Source organism: Oncorhynchus masou, chromosome 23, assembly GCF_036934945.1.
Source record: "Oncorhynchus masou masou isolate Uvic2021 chromosome 23, UVic_Omas_1.1, whole genome shotgun sequence".
In the NCBI taxonomy this organism is placed as follows: Eukaryota; Metazoa; Chordata; class Actinopteri; order Salmoniformes; family Salmonidae; genus Oncorhynchus; species Oncorhynchus masou.
This window is the reverse complement of record NC_088234.1, coordinates 49894681-49915161: the sequence shown is the minus strand read 5'-3', so window position 1 is coordinate 49915161 and position 20481 is coordinate 49894681. Positions and strand designations below refer to the sequence as shown.

Genomic DNA, 20481 nt, shown 5'->3' with positions numbered 1-20481 from the left:
GAGACTAGTCAAGGACCATATCACCTCCAACCCCTACCTGACACCCTAGACCCACCCCAATAGGTCCATAGATGACGCAATCACACTGCACACTGTCCTAACACATCTGGACAAGAGGAATACCTATGTAAGAATGCTGTTCATCGACTACAGCTCAGCATTTAAGACCATAGTACCCTCCAAACTCGTCATTAAGCTCGAGACCCTGGGTCTCAACCCCGCCCTGTGCAACTGGGTCCTGGACTTCACCAGGTGGGGAGGGTAGGTAACAACATCTCCACCCCGCTGATCCTCAACACTGGGGCCCCACAAGGGTGCGTTCTCAGCCCTCTCCTGTACTCCAGGTTCACCCATGACTGCGTGGCCATGCACGCCTCCAACTCAATCATTAAGTTTGCAGACGACAGACACTACAGTGGTAGAGATGGCCTACTGGGAGGAGGGGAGGGCCCTCAGAGTGTGGTGTCAGGAAAATAACCTCACACTCAATATCAAAAGGAGATAATCGTGGACTTCAGGAAACAGCAGAGGGAGCACACCCCCTATCCACACCAACGGGACAGTAGTGGAGAGGGTGGAAAGTTAAGTTCCTCGGCGTACACATCACGGACAAACTGAAATGGTCCACTTACACAGACAGTGTGGTGAAGGCACAATAGTGCCTCTTCAACCTCAGGAGGCTGAAGAAATTCGGCTTGTCAACAAAAACACTCAAACTCATACAGATGCACAATCAAGAGCATCCTGTTGGGCTGTATCACCGCCTGGTACGGCAACTGCTCCGCCCACAACCACAAGGCTCTCCAGAGGGAAGTGCAGTCTGTACAACACATCACCGGGGGCAAACTACCTGCCCTCCAGGACACCTACACCACCCAATGTCACAGGAAGGCCATAAAGATCATCAAGGACAACAACCACCCGAGCCACTGCCTGTTCACCCCACTATCATCCAGAAGGCGAGGTGAGTACAGGTGCATCAAAGCGGGGACCGAGAGATTGAAAACAGCTTCTATCTCAAGGCCATCAGACTGTTAAACAGCCATCACTAACATTGAGTGGCTGCTGCCAACATACTGACTCAACTCTAGACACTTTAATAATGGAAAAAATGATTTAACATCTGCTAACCACGTGTATGTGACAAATAAAATGTGATTTGAGATGACTGGTTAATATGTTGCACTCTACATGCCTGACTTCTCCAGGAGGACACATTACTTAACCCGCCTCCTGGAGAGCTAATCTCCAACAGGAGCCAACCCTAATCTAGCACACCCGATTCTACTAATTAGCTGCTCACCAGAACCTTAATTAGTGATATCAGGAGCGTTACAACGGGGTTGAAGCTAAAGCCTGCAACCCCAGTAGCTCTCCAGGAGGGTTGGCCACCCCAGCTTTAAATATACAGTTGAAGTCGGAAGTTTACATACACGTCAGCTGGAGTCATTAAAACTTGTTTTTCAAACACACCACAAACTACTTGTTAGTTTTGGCAAGTCGGTTAGGACATCTACTTTGTGCACGACAAGTACTATTTCCAACAATTGTTTACAGAGATTATTTCACGTATAATTCACTGTATCACAATTCCAGTGGGTCAGAAGTTCACATACAAGTTGATTGTGCCGTTAAACAGCTTGGAAAATTCCAGAAAATGATGTCATGACTTTAGAAGCTTCTGATAGGCTAATTGACATCATTTGAGTCAATTGGAGGTGTACCTGTGGATGTATTTCAAGGTCTACCTTCAAACTCCAGTGCCTCTTCGCTTGACATCATGGGAAAATCAAAAGAAATCAGCCATGACCTCAGAAAAAAAAAATTGTAGACCTCCACAAGTCTGGTTCATCCTTGGGAGCAATTTCCAAACTCCTGAAGGTACCACGTTCATCTGCATAAACAATAGTGTGCAAGTATAAACACCATGGGACCACGCAGCCGTCATACCACTCAGGAAGGAGACGTGTTCTGTCTCCTAGAGATGAACGTACTTTGGTGCGAAAAGTACAAATCAATCCCAGAACAACAGCAAAGGACCTTGAAGATGCTGGAGGAAACAGGTAAAGTATTGATATCCACAGTAAATAGAGTCCTATATTGACAAACTGAAAGGCCGCTCAGCAAGGAAGAAGTCACTGCTCCAAAACCGCCATAAAAAGCCTGACTACAGTTTGCATCTGCACATGGGGACAAAGATTGTACTTTTTGGATAAATGTCCTCTGGTCTGATGAAACAAAAATAGAACTGTTTGGCCATAATGACCATTGTTATGTTTGGAGGAAAAGGGGGGAGGCTTGCAAGCCGAAGAACACCATCCCAACGTGAAGCACGGGGGTGGCAGCATCATGTTGTGGGGGTGCTTTGCTGCAGGAGGGACTGATGTACTTCACAAAATAGACGGCATCATGAGAAGGAAAATGATGATATATTGAAGCAAGCAAAATGGATTAAGTACAACAAAGTCAAGGTATTGGAGTGGCCATCACAAAGCACTAACCTCAATCCCATAGAAAATCTGTGGGCAGAACTTAAAAAGCGTGCGCGAGCAAGGAGACCTACAAACCTGACTCAGTTACACCAGCTCTGTCAGGAGGAATGGGCCAAAATTCACGCAACTTGTTGTGGAAGGCTACCCAAAACATTTGACCCAAGTTAAATTATTTAAAGGCAACGCTACCAAATATTAACTGAGTGCATGTAAACTTCTGACCCACTGGGAAAGTGATGAAAGCATTAAAAGTGGAAATAAATAACTCTAATATTATTCTGACATTTCCCATTCCTAAAATAAAAAGTGGTGATCCTAACTGACCTAAGACAGGGAATTTTTACTATGATTAAATGTCAGGAATTGTGAAAAACTGACTTTAAAACCTGTTAAGGCTCGGGACAATACTGCCCCCATTGGATGAATTGCGTGCCCATAGTAAACTGGAAAAAAATCTGTCCAAAATTGCTAATATATGCATATAATAATAATTATTGAATAGAAAACACTCTAAAGCTTCTAAAACCGTTTGAATTATGTCTGTATGTATAGCAGAACTCACAGGGCAGCCAATCTCCCAAAATATTTTTCTCATCAGGAAAGTTGGGCCAACTTTGACGTCATCGCCCCCACCCTTCCCAACCAACTATGGATCTGGGATCAGTTTCTATGTCTTCTGCGAGATGTCTTCTATGAGTAGAGCGTTTAATTGTGCAAATCCCGCGAGCTTTGACCCTTTAGCAGGCAAAATACTGGGTGTCGCGAGAAAATACATGCACTTTCAGGCGCGCGTTGCACACAGAGTGCCCTTTGTTCCAACTTGCACGAGAAGAACACAGTTTGTCCGTCGATTTGAGAATTGTTTTGTACGTTAATAACATCCTAAAGCTTGATTCTGCACTTAGTTTGACCAGTTTAGTCGACATATAATATGTAATTTTGAAGTTTTGATGCGCAACCCCTCGAGACCAGAGTTAATTTTGGATGCATTTCAGCTGGAATTTGTCGCATTTGCTAACACAAAGACACACGACTTGAAACCAAACGCTGTTTTGGGTAAGTATGACTCCTTCCACTACATTCTGATCAAAGACCAAAAGGTAAGGGAATATTTATGTTGTAATTTTGTGTTTCTGTTGACTCCAACATAGCGGAGAAATATTGCTTACGTCTGATCGCTGTCTCAGATTATTGAATAGCTAACGATTTCTGTAACGTTAAAAATAAATGTGACAAAGCGATTGCATTAAGAAGCAGTGTATCTTTCTAACTATATGTAGAACATGTATATTTAGTCAAAGTTTATGATGTGCATTGCTGTTATCTGGCGGACTTATCTATAATTTCTCCGGACATTTCTTTAGCATTTTCTGAACATGGCGTCAATGTAAACGGAGATTTATGGATATAAATTGCATATTATTGAAAAAAACATAAATGTACTGTGTAACATGTCCTATTACTGTCATCTGATGAAGATTTTCAAAAGGTTAGTGAATTATTTTTCTTTTAATCCTGCGTTTGTGATTGCATCTTTTGTTCGACAAAATGGCTACATATCGTCTGTGTCTTTGTGGTGGTTTGATATACATATGTGCTATGTTTTCGCCGTAAAACCTTTTAGAAATCTGACTCGCTGGGTAGATGAACAAGGTGTTTATCTTTCATTTGAGCTATTGGACTTGTTAATGTGTGGAGGTTAAATATTTCTAAGAATATTTTTGCATTCTGTGCGCCACGGTTTGAGTTGAGCGGGGGGTGTGTGGTTCCCCTTGGGGAACCTGTAGCGTGAACACGTTAAATGTATTTGGCTAAGGTGCATGGAAACTTCCGACTTCAACTGTATATACCATTTAGCAGACGGTTCTAGTCAGTGACTTACAGTCATATGTTTACACATTTTTTACATATTGGTGGTCCCGGTAATAGAACTCACTATCCTGGCTTTACAAGAGCCATGCTCCATCAACCGAACTACAGCGGACCACTGACCTCAGATCAGTGGTTCGGGATTACTTATCAACCTACTTTCTTTGAAGTCCTTGAGCGCCTCCTCGCGGTCACACTGTTCCCGGTCCCCATGAAGACTCTGTACTGCCAGGCCTCGCAGACACATGTCACTGGACAGGTCGTCACACCTTTCGGTAAGAAATCAGAAAACCTTCAGTATTTGGTGATTGATTAACCCTTGTGTAGTCTTAACATTCTGTATACTCCCCTTGTCCTAAGGGTAAAAAATGACCCGCCTTCACTAAACCCCCCCCAAAAAAGAAACTTAATTGAATTTTAAACCCCAAATCTATTTTGCATTTAGAAACAACCTGTCATTCATCAAACTTTGTGAATATCTGGGGTTTCCCTCTTCACAATGCAGAAAGATTGCATTTAAAAATCAGTGGACACCTGTCATAATTGTTTTCTTTACTAAAGTAGAGGTTTATTGTTATTGCTAAAGGTACTGCATAGGTGTAAACATTTTTTTGCAAGAGATAGTACTCATCTAGCCTAAGAAAGTAGCAGAAAAGTGCAGAAAGTAGTTTTGAATGCATTTTATTGAAGGGAAACAAGTAGTCTTCAACTTCTGGCAAAGTAGTGATATATTCTTGAATACTGTAGAATGGGGAACTCAACTACAAAATACTAGTCTTCTCCCATTTGTTTAACCATTGCCCCCACCCACAAGGTGTATAAACAACAATAAGAATAAAATAAGATGTGAAGAACATAAATCAAGCAACTAATTAGCACATGTAGGACAGTATGCAAGTGTGTGTGCATGGTATTTGGTATTTTATTAGGATCCCCATTAGCTGTTGCAAATGCAGCAGCTACTCTTCCTGGGGTCCACACAAAACATAATACAGATCATTAGGCAAGAACATAACTACATACATTTTTTTTTAAAGGCTCACGTAGCCTACACAAACTATCTAGGTCAAATAAAGGAGGCGTTGTGCCGCGAGGTGTTAATCTGTTTTTTTTTAAATCAGGTTGGCTGTTTATTTGAGCAATATGAGATGGAAGTTCCATGCAATAAGGGCGTTATATAATACTGTACGTTTTCTTGAATTTGGAGACTATAAAAAGACCCCTTGCGGCATGTCTTTTTTTAAAACTGTGCATGGACTTTGCAGATGTATTTCTCACATGTGCAGCACATAGCATTTTACGGTCCTTCTTCGGGGGGGCAGAATTGGCATCTCCTCCTCTTGCCTGCCCCAGCTGTAGCCTCTGGTGGATCAGGACAAGATTCAGCCCCCTGAACAGCTTTCACAAGCGCTGCAGAGGCTGCTGTATGGGGGAGGCACTCCCTTCTTTGAATGTGTGGGGTTACATGTGCCTTTCCCAGCTGCTCCAGGAACACACGCCTCTTGTTCCCACTTATCAGGCATCCAGGTAGGGTTGATCTTGTTCATATCACAAAGGCATTGTATGGAGGACACATCAATGATGTTATGGAAGATGACCAGGGGCCAGTGGGCAGTCATCCTCCTGCAACTGTAAGTTCCAATCACCTTGTCCAGGTTGTCCACACCTCCTTTGTTGTGGTTGTAGTCCAGGATGATGGCTGGCTTCCTGTCCTTATGATCACTGATCTCAGCCATTTAGTGCAGTGTGCTCAGGAGGACCACATTCTTGTTCCTCTTTGGGAGGTAAGAAACTAGAGTGGTGGTCAACATTGCTCATCACATCAGACCTATGATAAAATGGAGACTGGTGTACGATAAAATGGAAATTGGTGCATGGCTTCGAGGCTAAATAAATTCTTCACCTGGTGGGAGAGATTGGGAAACTTCAGTACCAGGGAGAGAAGATCAGCATCTACCCTATTTGGAACATTTCTCCAATTCTTCTCTGCAGATCCTCAAGCTCAGGCTGGATGGGGAGCGATGCTGCACAGCTATTTCCAGGTGTCTCTAGAGCTGTTCAAAATCAGGTTCAAGTTCAGGCTCTGGCTGGGCCACTCAAGGACATTGAGACTTGTCCCAAAAAACATCCTCACAGCACCATGCTTCACCATTGGGATGGTGCCAGGTTTCCTCCAGACGTGACACTTGGCATTCAGGCCAAATAGATCAATCTTGGTTTCATCAGACCAGAGAATCTTGTTTCTCACGGTCTGAGTCCTTTAGGTGTCTTGTGGCAAATTCCAAGCAGGATGTTATGTGCCTTTTCCTGAGGAGTGGCTTTCATCTGGCCACTACCATAAAAGGCCTGATTGGTAGAGTGCTGCAGAGATGGTTGTCCTTCTGGAAGGTTCTCCCATATCCACAGAGGAACACTGGCGCTCTGTCAGAGTGACCAACTGTTTCTTGGTCACTTCCCAGACCAAGGCCCTTCTACCCATATTTTCATTTTTTTTAGTAATACATTTAAATAAGGCTGTAACAAAATGTGGAAAAGGGAAGGGGTCTGAATACTTTTGCAAATGCACTGTAGGTGTGGGGTAGAGATGAGGTAGTCATTCAAAAATAATGTTAAACACAATTATTGCACAGTGACTTAAGCCAATTTTTACTCCTGAACTTTAGGCTTGCCATAACATTTTGTAAAAAAATTCAAAACATAATTCCACTGACATTGTGTGTAGGACAGTGACAAAAAAAAATCTCCATTTTATATTCAGACAGTAACAAAATGTGGAAAGTCAAAAAGGTGGGAATACTTTGAAGGCCATGTACTTCAGTAAAAATTAAAAAAAGTCAATGTTGAAATATGAGAAATAAATGGAATACCTACATAAAGATGAGATCCTCCTCTCTCCAACCATTACAACAGTAGCTGCTTTCAAAACAGGGTTTCCCCATGTTTGTATTTTGGGTTAGGGCAGACACCTTCATGCAGGAATCAGGATATTAATGTATTTTGGGTTAGGGCAGACACCTTCATGCAGGAATCAGGATATTAATGCATTTTAGCTTACAGTTTGACCAAATTATGGGTTTAGCCACCCCCCAAATACAACAAATGTTTTGACAGAAGTGTCCAGCTAGAATTTGCAGCTTGCACCTGTGAGAACAATTAAAAATTGAACTCGCACAGCCAAGTCAAAGTGTCTCATAATTAAAATGGTTGCACAATGGAGCCCTGCCTTATAGTCAGTGACAAAGCTTTACAGGTAGGAGGTCAGCAACCTGGCAGTGTGGTGCCAGGAAAACAACCTCTCCCTCAACATCAAAAAGACCAAGGAGCTCATCGTGGACTACAGGAAGCGTGGGGGCGAACACGCCCCCATCCACATTGATGGGGCTGCGGATCGAGAACTTCAAGTTCCTCGGTGTCCAAATCACTAAGGACTTAAAATGGTCCACTCATATGATAGTTGAAAAGCTTTGGCATGGGCCCTCAAATCTTCAAAAAGTTCTACAGCTGCACCATTGAGAGCATCTTGACTGGCTACATCACTGCTTGGTATGGCAACAGTACCTCCCTCGATCGCATGGCGCTACAGAAGGTGGTACGAACAGCCCAGTACATCACTGAGGCCGAGCTCCTTGCCATCCAGGACCTCTATATCAGGCAGGAAGGCCCGGAAAATCGTTGAAGACTCCAGCCACCGAAGCCTTAGATGTTCTCTCTGCATCCGCAGGGCAAGCGATACCAGTGCATAAAGTCTGACACTAACAGGCTCCTGATCAGCTTCTATCCCCAAGCAATAAGACTGCTAAATAGCTAACAGAATGGCTACACGGACGGACTGAGTTGACTTGTATTTAATTTTTTATACGGTCTACGCACACAGGATTCTACACACACATTTATGCTAATGCTACTCTATCATACATCCTTTTGCCAAGTCACCTTAACCCCTTCACTCAAATATATCCCTGCACATTATAAATATGGTATTGGAACTGACCCTGTACATAGCTTCTTACTTTCATGTGTTAATATTTCATATTTGTATTTCTTGTTTTTGTTGTACCTTATTTTTACAGCATTTTTGCTGCATTGATATTGATTACTGCATTGTTGGGTTTGGAGCTTGCAAAAAAGGAATTTCACTGGATTTGTGCAGGTGACATGAACTTGAAACTATAATAGTCATTTCACACGCACAGCCACCCACAAAGACTGAGAAATGAACAATGCTTCGAGTAACTAGCCTTTGCCCCATGCCAGACCATTTTTGATGCTCTTGAATGAATACAGGACAGGACTTGACTTCCCTCTGTGAGCAAATACAAATCACAGGCAAATCACAAAAAGGCAACAAAAAAAACTGATATCTCGACCAGAGAACTAAGCAAATGTTTACACAATACAAATCGAAACCATATCCTCTCCACATCTTTCTCTTGCACTCAGCTACATGGGGGGGGGATATAACTAAAACATAGCCTGTGTTTTGTTTTCCTGGAAGCACAAATAAAAGCCACACCTCAAAACAATGCTCAGTCTGTACGAAACAGCCTGGAGGGGTAGGTTGGGACACCACTGTCTACATCAAACCATTGTGGGCTGCTGCATACACAGTTGAGTCATACAGGTTCTTGTTTGGGCAAAAAGAGACCCGGAAATCAGTAAGTGGTCGAGGAGTGTGTCATTTCATGACTAGGCAAACTGAAGTGTCCTCCCCACCTATAGCCACCTTTCATTGAGGATACTCACTTGTATCCTACTGCAGAAGAGTTTAGAACTATGCCACATCCTCCGAGTCAGTTTTGTTTCGTCACAGGAGAAAAACCATAGACATTTAAAAGCAATAGTCTACTTATTGTTTCATCTATAAAATGTCTTGCATAACTAACTGAAATTGTTTAGATCATTTTGCACATTTATTTCAGGACCCAGCCCTGTAAAGGTCATTTCCCTAATGACACGTGAGTGGAGAAGGACTGTCTCATTTCAAGCAAGAGGAATCGAGAGAGGACGGAGGAGAGGCCATAAAATGCAAGCAGTAAAATTACATTTAAAAACAGATTTAAAAAAACATCTTATGGAACAGCGGGGACTGTGAAGTAACGAACATCGGCACAGACACACACACGCACGATAACATACGCACTATACATACACATGGATTTGGTACTGTAGATATGTGGTAGTGGTGGAGTAGAGGCTGAGGACACAGTGTGTTGTGAAATCTGTGAATGTATTGTAATGTTTTAAAAGTGTATAAACTGCATTAATTTTGATGGACCCCAGGAAGAGTAGCTGCTGCTTTTGCAGCAACTAATGGGGATCCATAATAAATAGAAATATAACGAGTGCCAGAATCAGATACAATAACTGCTAAAATGATGACTTGGGCAATCTCTCTCCAGTTTTGGTCATTTATTTTCCTCAGTTCACCCATCATGTTGTTTTGCTGACTTGGACATCTGTGATGGGTAGAACTCTTACCTCTTTTCGCCCTTGTGAAAAGTCCACTTAATCTATTAGAAGCAAGGTGGAGCTACTACAGTATCCATTACACGGATATTCAACTATATTCTAAGGGGGACATATGTTTTAAAAGTTAACTGCAGGGGTGTCAGACCTTTGACATGCGATTATTCTTCTAAAGAACTGTATGAAAAATATCATATAAAGCACTTAAAATGTTGCTAAAAGTAGGTAATTAGGTAATTTTAAAATCCTCTGAAAACAAAGTGTTACTTCAATTTTTGCCAGGGATTTCTTTCCTGTTTTTCTTTCACACTTATCCATTCTTATACCTACATAATTCTGTCAAATATACATGAAGTGCCTCTAGAATCGGACTAGGGATTATCTCTAGTTTTCTCAATGTCTCGCTGACCATCAATGTCTCGCTGACATTGGACATATAACAGGGAGAGAACAGAGGGGTGCAGGGCAACACTCACATTATCTTCTTGCCTACGAAGATGAGCACTTTGTCCTCAGGCTCCATGTTGTGGATGAAGTTAAAGAGATAGGCCTTCTTCTCCTCGTCTTGACAAAAGAGAACAGTCTGCTGCACTGTGTTCACAGCCTGAGAGAGTAAAGAGAAACCTACAGATTATTAGGTTGGGCAGGGACAAACATTAATGCTGTTAATATTTTTTATTTAACTAGGCAAGTCAATTAAGAACAAATTCTTATTTACAATGACGGCCTACCAAAAGGCAAATTGCCTTTAAAAGCCACAATACATATAACTTGATCAGATTGAATCCCGGCCTAGGTCTTAACACATCCCACTCATTTCTTATTTATTTGGAATGAGCAGCAGAAGCATTAGCTCCACTCACAGCCAGGTCCAGAGTTCCCACATACACCATCATGGGGTTCTTCAGGTACGTCTTGGCCAATCGCCTCACTCCCGTGGGCCAGGTGGCACTAAATCAGCCAATCGGAAAAGAGACATCAAGATGGGCAAAGATCAACAAAAGAATGGTAGGCATTTTAACTCTTACAAAACAGATGAGCTCTATACACTGTGGAAATGAACGTTGATACAGAGTTGTAGTCTGTCTGAAGTAACGGGGTGTTTGCATCTTAGGGTCCTTTTACCTGGTCATAATAGTCTGCCTGTCCGGACGGACGTCCAGAAGAATTTTCATTATTTGAGGCTCAAAGCCCATGTCAAGCATCCTGTCTGCCTCATCCAGCACCTAACACACAAACCCCCAGTTACACACATGCTCACACGCTACCAGCAAAATACAAAGCCACGCACAAATAGTCACGTGCATACCCATTTTCACCACTGCCCCCCCCACACACATACACACACACACCAGGTAGGTGATGGAATGCAGGTTGATCAACTCGTTCATCTGCAGGTCGTTAAGCCGGCCAGGCGTAGCGATCACAATGTCTACTCCAGCTGAGATCACTTTGATCTGGGCCCTGCGGTCTCCACCTCCGTAGACACACACACTACACAGAGACAACACAGAGGGGGAAGCGCCACATGCAGCCATCTCCCCTGTAGGTCATAGTATAGATGCGATCTCATGAAGCCCTTGTGGTTTCATAAGTAGCGTTAGGTATGGTACCTCAATAAGCTAGTGTGTATTATAGTGTTAGTACAGTAGAATAAATGTGGAGCTTGTTAAAGCACTAGTATGATAATTCTATGCAGTGTTAGGAGTACGTATGGTACCATTTGAAGCCCTTGTAGCTGTACTTGTTGCACTCTGACTCAATCTGCAGAGCCAGCTCTCTAGTGGGAGTCAGAACAAGCATACCAGGGCCGTCCTGCTTATCACGTTTTCTGTGTAAACCATACAGGCACAAATGTAAAAAATGTCACACACCCACAAAATGTAAAGAATGCCTATCTCATTATGTCTGAACTACACAATGACCATTAGGGGTAGGGTTCAATCTTGGAATGAGCAACTGTGTGAAAGACGCATGGCTGGAAGAAACACCAGTATGGTGGTAAAAACTTACACAGGCTGGCCATCCATGTGAATGAAGCCAGGTAGGAGGTAGGCCAGTGTCTTTCCTGTGCCCGTCTGGGCGATCGCGATCAGGTCATCTCCTTTCAGCGACATGGGCCAGGCTTGAGACTGGGACAGGGGGACAACTGTCATGGGAATGACACTGACAACATGGGAGTTATAGTGCAACTGTGTATGGTACTAAGTATCAAATGTGGCATCCCAGTAGTGGGTTTATTGTTAGGGAAAACAAAATATTTTCTCACAATAATGACCGTGTCAACAGAGGTGTAACAGAAACTCAGTGCATGCAGGCAGAAAGTTTCTGCATACTGAAAATAACTACAGACAACAGTAAGCTATGAGTCATCAAATTGCAGGCATAGGCATAGACCTCTGAAAAAATGTTGTTCAGTGAGCTTCAAAAGGGCGTTTCCCAATTACATCTTTCACATTTAAAGTTTCAATATCAAGTATAACGAAATGCCTTTTTGCTAGTGCCAAAATGTCTACTGAATTATGTACACGTTCACTATTTCTCACAAATTTAAACACACTGGATTGGTGGAGGCATGGTATAGTTTCCAACAGATTTCTAATACCAGCCATTTCCTTTTCATTCAATCAGTGAAGGAAAGTGAACAAGTAAACACTGAGCAAGTAGAGAATTGGGAAGTATTATTTTCTAAATCTCTTCATCCACAGTGCTTTTCATTTCTATATTTTGCAGGAAATCAACTGTAATGTACCCATTAAGTTATTATAAATCATCAACTGTAATGTACCCACTAAGTTATTATAAATCATCAACTGTAATGTACCCATTAAGTCATTGTAAATCATCAACTGTAATGTACCCACTAAGTTATTATAAATCAACTGTAATGTACCCATTAAGTCATTGTAAATCAACTGTAATGTACCCACTAAGTTATTATAAATCATCAACTGTAATGTACCCATTAAGTTATTATAAATCAACTGTAATGTACCCATTAAGTCATTGTAAATCATCAACTGTAATGTACCCACTAAGTTATTATAAATCATCAACTGTAATGTACCCACTAAGTTATTATAAATCATCAACTGTAATGTACCCATTAAGTCATTGTAAATCAGTTGTAATGTAGCCAACATTCTGTTGGGGTTAAATATGTCATATCTCCTAGATATAGGACAGATACTTCCAAACCTTATTAACTGACTGTATTTTTGCCATTTATGAATGTGTTATTCAATGCGTTTCTATGGGCTATAGTAGTAAAGGTCATATTTATTTTGATAACTATTTGATAAATATTTATGTTGATAACTAAAGGGGTACTACAATATAATGGCGAAATTATGCATGGTATGAACATCTTAAGTGAATTCTATATGTTAGCTTAGTTGAACCGCTCCCATCATGCTCCAACTTGAAGGGCATGGAGTGAGTGCACTATATTGGTCAGTTCAATTTGGAGTGTATAGCTCATCTAAATTGGTCAGTGAAACTCACTCAAGTCTTTGCTCAGAGACAGTCAAAAGTTGTATACAAACAGTAAGGTTTTGGAAGAGAGGTTGGACTCTGACTCAATAACAACCTGGATAGGAGTTGGCTTGGCGAAGCCGACTCTGACAATATTCTCCATGATCCCAGGATAGTGCAGGAAGGCTTCGTCGAACGTGACCACAGGGTTGGGAAAAGGACGCTTCTCCCCTTCTCCCTCCTTCAGGTCATCTACAAAGATATCGTTATTCGCTTTCCTACGGGAAGAGAGGGTGGAATTGGTCATGAATATAGTTACTTTGGTTTTGTACCAACCTACATGCAAGCAAAGTCGACTGAGAAGAGTTGATAACATATTACTGAGCAGAAAAAAATCTAAATTGAACTCAGAAAGTGTATAAACAGCATCCTCTGCTGGACAAGAAATATACCTTCATCGAGACAAAATTGGTCCCCAACTTACCTCCATGCCTTTACTTCCTCTTCACACCGACTGGCTACAATCTCTGACTCAAAGTAGAAATCCTTCTTCAGAGGTGGGAGATCTGCAGGGATCCCAAATAAAAATGTTCTATTCAGCCACTAAGAACGATCAATCAGAATACTGTCATGTAAGAACACGGGAGAATCAAGTGTAGGAACAGTTGTCAATCAACAGCAATGCAGTCCCGGTCTGTGTTGTGCATGCATGCGTGCATCTCCCCCACTCACCCTGCCACTTCATCTCCTCGTATTTGTGCCGGTTGGCCCTCATGGAGACCCAGTCGATGGCCTGTGGAGGACTGTCCTCCAGAGACGCCTGCAGGGCTGCAGCTGACCAGATGGAGCCACTCCTGCCTCCGCCACCAGCACCCCCAAATCTTCCATCACACCCAGGTTCTGAGAGAGAATGCAATACACAAAGAAACTCAGTCTGATGAACTAGTAGTCTCGTTCACTAGATGAGTCCACCGGACAATACAGGAGGCCCGTTATAGCACAGAAGGCCTTCATGGAAAGCAGACAATGAAAAGCTTCAGAGAACTCTATACTGTAAGAACAATAACTTGATACAGCAAAATATGTGATGTTAATGAAATGTAAAAAACGTGACAGGGCAATTCCACCACTTTTTCATTATCTTCAGCACAATAACATTTCCACATTTTGTAATATAAAATATTAAGTTAACAAAGTTCTACCCGATGACATCAAAAGTTAAAACATTTTAAAAACAGTGATTTTCAAACACTATGAAATTTACTGTAACGTAGAGAAAAAGAAAATACCCACCCTCTGGCTAGAAAAATATCTGTAGGTTTTGAAGATCACTGTTTTGTTACTTTTAATCCTACCATGTGTATATGTTTTAGGCCCTTTAGCTTTTTACATTTTAGTCATTTAGCAGTTAGTGCATCTTAAGATCTCAAGGTGAGACAACCACATGACATTTCTCCTCAATAAAGAAGTTAATCAGCAAAGAGTGCTAGTAGGGGGTAAAAAGTAAAGTGCTAGTGTTCGGTCACAAAAGGCATTACAGTAAAAAAATATATATATACAGTACCAGTCCAAAGTTTTTACACCTACTCATTCAAGGTTTTTCTTTATCTGTACTATTTTCTACATTGTAGAATTATAGTAAAGACATCAAAACTATGAAATAATACACATGGAATCATGTAGTAACCAAAACAAGTGTTATTCAAATCAAAATATACTTTATATTTGAGGTTCTTCAAAGTAGCCACCCTTCGACTTGATGACAGCTTTGCACAGTCTTGGCATTCTCTCAACCAGCTTGATGAGGTAGTCACCTGGAATGCATTTCAATTAATAGGTATGCCTTGTTAAAAGTACATTTGTGGAATTTCTTTCCTTTTAAATTAACCTCATGCATATTTTTAATGCATAGTCTTGATACCATTTGAAAGGAAACACTTATGTTTGTGGAAATGTGAAATGAATGTAGGAGACTACAACACATTAGATCTGGTAAACTATAATACAAAGAAAAAAACATTTAAAAAATAATAATTGTACCATCATTTTTGAAATGCAAGAGAAAGGCCATAATGTATTATTCAAGCCCAGGCGCAATTTCGATTTTGGCCACTGTGGCTGCAGTGTATATGCAAAGTTTTAGACTGACCCAATGAACCACTACCCAAATAGTTTATTAATAACTTTAAGTTAATAACTGCACGCTCCCCAAAAAAATAGCACGATGTTATTTCACTGTAATAACTACTATAAATTGGACAGTGCAGTTAAATTACCAACAATTAAAGCTTTCTGACAATATCAGATGTATATGTCCTGGGAAATTCTATTGTTACTTACAACCTCATGCTAATCGCATTAGTCTACGTAAGCTCAACCATCCCGAGGGGGACCCACCAATCCTGTAGAGGTTGTGTTTGAGCTCATCACTTGTGTTGTGATAAGGTAGGGTTGGTATACAGAAGATAGTATTTTACGTCCATATTTTGTCAAGAACAGCTCAAATAAGCAAAGAGAAACAGTCCATCATTACTTTAAGACATTCAAGGACTTTGAAAGTTTTTTCAAGTGCAGTCGCAAAAACCATCAAGCACTATGATGAAACTGGCTTCTCATGAGGACCGCCATAGGAAAGGAAGAAATTGCAGACCAAATGAATGCTAAGGAGTTCTAGAAAACGACATCTCAAAACCAACTGTTCAGTGGAGACTGCTTGAAATCAGCCCTTCATGTTTGAATTGCTGCAAAGAAAAGACTACTAAAAGGACATCAATAATAAGAAGAGACTTGTTTGGGCAGGGAAACACTAGCAATGGACATTAGACCGGTGGAAATCTGTTCCATTGGTCTGATGAGTCCAAATTTGAGATTTTTGATTCCATCCGTCGTGTCTTTGTGAGATGCGGAGTTGGTGAACAGATGATCTCTGCATGTGTGGTTCCCACCGTGAAACATAGAGGTGGTGGTGTGATGGTGCTTTGCTGAGGACTGATTTATTTAGAATTCAAGGCACACTTAACCAGCATGGCTACCACAGCGATACGCCATCCCATCTGGTTTGCTCTTAGTGGGACCATCATTTGTTTTTCAACAGGACAATGACCCAACACACCTCCAGGCTCTGTAAGGATTATTTGACGAAGGAGTGATGCGAGTGCTGCATCAGATGACATGGCCTCCACGATCAACCAACCTCAAGCCAATTGAGATGGTTGGGGTTGAGTTGGACCGCAGAGTGAATGAAAAGCATCCAACAAGTGTTCAGCATATGTTGGAACTTCTTCAAGACTGTTCAAAAAGCATTCCAGGTGAAACTGGTTGAGAGAATGCCGAGAGTGTGCAAAGCTGTCATCAAGGCAAAGGGTGGCTACTTTGAAGAACCTCAAATATAAAGGATATTTTGATTTGGATAACACCTGTTTTGGTTACTACATGATTCCATGTGTATTATTTCATAGTTTTGATGTCTTCCTTCACTATCATTCTACAATGTCAAAAATAGTCAAAATAATACACACACACACACATATATATATATATATATATACACATACATACACACACACACACACACACACACACACATACATATATATTATTTATTTATATATATTAATAATATACATGTTTTTATTTGTAACACGCTGGTTTCAAATATGTAGACACTGGTTTGGTGCTGAAGATCACGAATGAGGTCGAATGAAAAGTTGAAAAGTGGCCTTTAAGACAAGATCAAAGTCAAAGTCAAAGTCCTTCAAGAACACATACTCACCGGCCAGTTTATTAGGTACAAGACCCGATTCACAAAAATTGATCGCTCCTACAGACAGTGAGTTACGTGGCTGGCCATATAAAGCAGGCAGACAGGCATCCAGTTACTGTTTGATTGAACGTTAAAAGGGGCAAATCAAGTGACCTAAGCGACTGGTATGATCGTAGGTAACAGGCTCACCGGATCCAGTATCTCAAACTAACGTCCTTCTGGCCTTTTCACACATACGACAGTGTCTAGGGTTTACCGAGAACGGTGCGACTAACAAAAAACATCTAGTAAGCAACATTCCTGTGGGCGAAAACAGTTTGTTGATGAGAGGTCAAAGGTGAATGGAAAGAATAGTGCAAGCCAACAGTCAGGCCACAAACAGTCAAATAACAGCGCAGTATAACAATGGTGTGCAGAATGGCATCTCAGAAGGCACAGCTCGTTGATCCTTGTCACGGATGGGCTATTGCAGCAAACAACCACACTGGGTTCCCACTCTTACAACTAAGAATAAGAAGAAGCGGCTCTAATGGGCATGCAATCACCAACACTGGACAATTGAGGAGTGGAAAAACAATGCCTGGAACACGAGAGTTAAGTTTACTTGAGTGGCATGAGCAGTTCCCAGACCTCAATCAAATATATAGCATTTTTTGGGATTAGATGGAACAGGCTGTTTGCAGCATGAATGTACCGCCGTCCAATCTGCAGTTTACAGTACCACACTCAGTGCTCTCTCCCTTTCCTATTGGTTTAAGTGTGTTTTACCTCTGCGGAATCCCCCAGGGCCATTGTCTCCGGCTACCAACTCCTCGATCATCTCTCGGGCCTTCTGTTGAACCTTGCTGCTCCCGAAGATATGCACCTCACCCTCATAGTCCCCCTTGCTGATCTACAATACAAACACACGTAGGGAGGTTAACTCTACGGGGGGAGGGCAATTGATTAGCTGCAGTGTAGAAAATGTGTCTTTGAACTGTCTTCAAAGTTGTTTCAGCAGTTGGCAAAATTAGCACGACACAAACTGAATTAAATGTAAAAGGGTTTAAAAGTAAAACAGCTTGGTTTAAGCTCAGTGCTCCATTGACATTTCAGAGTTTCAAATATTTCTCTCAAAAACAAGTGTAAAACAGGACATTTCAAATCAAATTAATATAAAAAGCGTACACAACAAAAAGGAAATGTCATGTCTGAAAATCGATATCAATCTTAACTCGATTGTTTTATGTCCTGTGGATTCGTGAAGAAAGATGACGAGTTCAACAGGTTAGTGAGTCTGTCAGATAGCCAGTAGCCTTAATTCTGGCACAGAATTCAGCCTAGCTGACAATATAATTTTCCAGATTATTACCACTTTTCTGGCCTCCATTGATTTAAATGTTGCGGACTGGAGCTCTGGTGTCATAAAATGAAGTTATATACTTTATTTTTGGTGGCTTTCAGAACCCCCAAAAAAGCCCGCATTTAAAAATGACATTGTTAAAAACTTCAAAATGTGTTGACAGAGCTCCAGAGCGGCCGCTATTGTGGGCGGACAACTCCATCGTAAATCATGGAGTTGAGATTAGTTGTCTAGCCTAATGGTAACCCATACTCAGAGCTAGCTAATTATACTATGCAAGCTGCCGAAACTCAATTTGAAATGCAAATGTGCAAAATATAAATCAATATCATTTTTACAATTCCTTTTCCTAAACAGATTGCATTTCAATTTGAATTGTCACAAAACGCATAACAAATATATTGCATTATCTTTTTCATGACTGGTATGCATAATGTCTGCCAATTTGAAAAATAGCCAAGTGTGTTTGATATTTTATTTTCATGGTACTATCCAGTACAACACTGACACACTTAAAAATCTAAAATGCTTAAAAATGGCAAATCTTTACAAAAAAAAATGTGCCATTTCATTTCCTTGTGAAAAAAATAATAATTTTCAATTGACACGGCCTTTCCATAATCTGTGGGGTTTAAGACTCAAAATTCAAATTAGATAAATTAATCGTAATGCTTAATTTCGCTATTTTGTTTCCTCATTCGCATTATTGTTTGACCTGTGTTGATTGTCAATCACTGCGCACAGGGTTTCGGTAAAGAAGAGAGGCTGCCTATGCCTGCTAGCAAGTCATTTTCGGTAGAAGCTTTATCGATGTGGAGTTTTAGGCTGTCAACAGCCAGGGAGAGACCCAACAGAAGAACAGCCAGTGTGCAAGGAATTTGCAGTAGGGAACAATAAAGCTCAGTGGAGGGGACACAAGATAGCTACTAGTGGCTAGCTAACATATGTAAACAAAAGTATGTGGACACCCCTTTAAATTAGTGGATTTAGCTATTTCAGCCACGCCTGTTGTTGACAGGTATATAAAACCAAACACAGCCATGCAATCTCCATAGACAAACATTGACAGTAGAATGGCCTTACTGCAGGACTTTCAACATGGTACTGTCATAGTATTCCAACTTTCCAAAAAGTCAGTTTGTCAGATTTCTGCCATGCTAGAGGTGCCCCGGTCAACTGTAAGTGCTGTTATTGTGAAGTTGAAAGGCCACACAAGCTCACAGGACGAGACCTCCAAGTGCCGAAGCACGTAAAAATCTTCTGTCCACTCACTACAGAGTTCCAAACTGCCTCTGGAAGCAACATTAGCACAAGAACAGTTCATCGGGAGCTTCATGAAATTGGTTTTCATGACCGAGCAGCCACACACAAGCCTAAGATCTCCAGAGTGGTATAAAGCTCTCCGCCGTTGGACTGTGGAAACGCGTTCTCTGGAGTGATGAATCACACTTGACCAGTCCGACGGACGAATCTGTGTTTGGCAGATGCCAGGATAACGCTATCTACCCAAATGCATAGTCCCAACTATGTGGTGGAGGAGGACTAATGATCTGGGGCTGTTTTGACATTCGACAATTCTGTGCTTCTAACTTTGTGACAGTTTGGCGAAAGCCCTTTCCTCTTTCAGCATGACATTGCCCCATGCACAAAGCGAGGTCCATACAGAAATGGTTTGGTGAGATCGGTGGGGAAGACCTTGCCTGGCCTGCACAGAGTCCTGACCTCAACTCCATCAAACACTTTTGGGATGAATTGGAACTCCGACTGTGAACCAGGCCTAATCACCCAACATCAGTGCCCGTCCTCACTAATGCTCGTGGCTGAATGGAAGCAAGCACCCGCAGCAATGCTCCAACATCTAGTGGAAAGCCTTCCCAGAAGAGTGGAGCAAGGGAGGGGGGCAACTCCATATTAATGCTCATGATTTTAGAATGAGATGTTTGACGAGCACATGTCCACATAGTAGCTTGGTGGCTATGAAGAGGTATTACTGGTTACCGCTACTGGCTAACGTTAACTAGCTAGCCCACTGACACTGTCTAGCTTCGCAACAAGACACCATTGTGGAACACCTT

The 20481-nt window shown here is 41.5% G+C and overlaps 1 protein-coding gene across 1 annotated transcript in view; it reads right to left on the bottom strand.

Annotated features, from left to right (window-relative positions):
- Nucleotides 1–20481, bottom strand: part of ddx43 (DEAD (Asp-Glu-Ala-Asp) box polypeptide 43) — a 34715-nt gene that overhangs the window by 3472 nt on the left and 10762 nt on the right. Inside the window, exons 3-13 of the mRNA XM_064932417.1 lie at nt 17833–17956; nt 14034–14201; nt 13786–13867; nt 13417–13579; nt 11841–11959; nt 11548–11658; nt 11180–11321; nt 10953–11053; nt 10691–10778; nt 10304–10431; nt 4521–4630 (exon numbers count right to left, since the gene is read on the bottom strand). Of these exons, the coding sequence (XP_064788489.1) occupies nt 4521–4630; nt 10304–10431; nt 10691–10778; nt 10953–11053; nt 11180–11321; nt 11548–11658; nt 11841–11959; nt 13417–13579; nt 13786–13867; nt 14034–14201; nt 17833–17956 (1336 nt within the window). The remainder of the gene's footprint in view (nt 1–4520; nt 4631–10303; nt 10432–10690; nt 10779–10952; nt 11054–11179; nt 11322–11547; nt 11659–11840; nt 11960–13416; nt 13580–13785; nt 13868–14033; nt 14202–17832; nt 17957–20481) is intronic.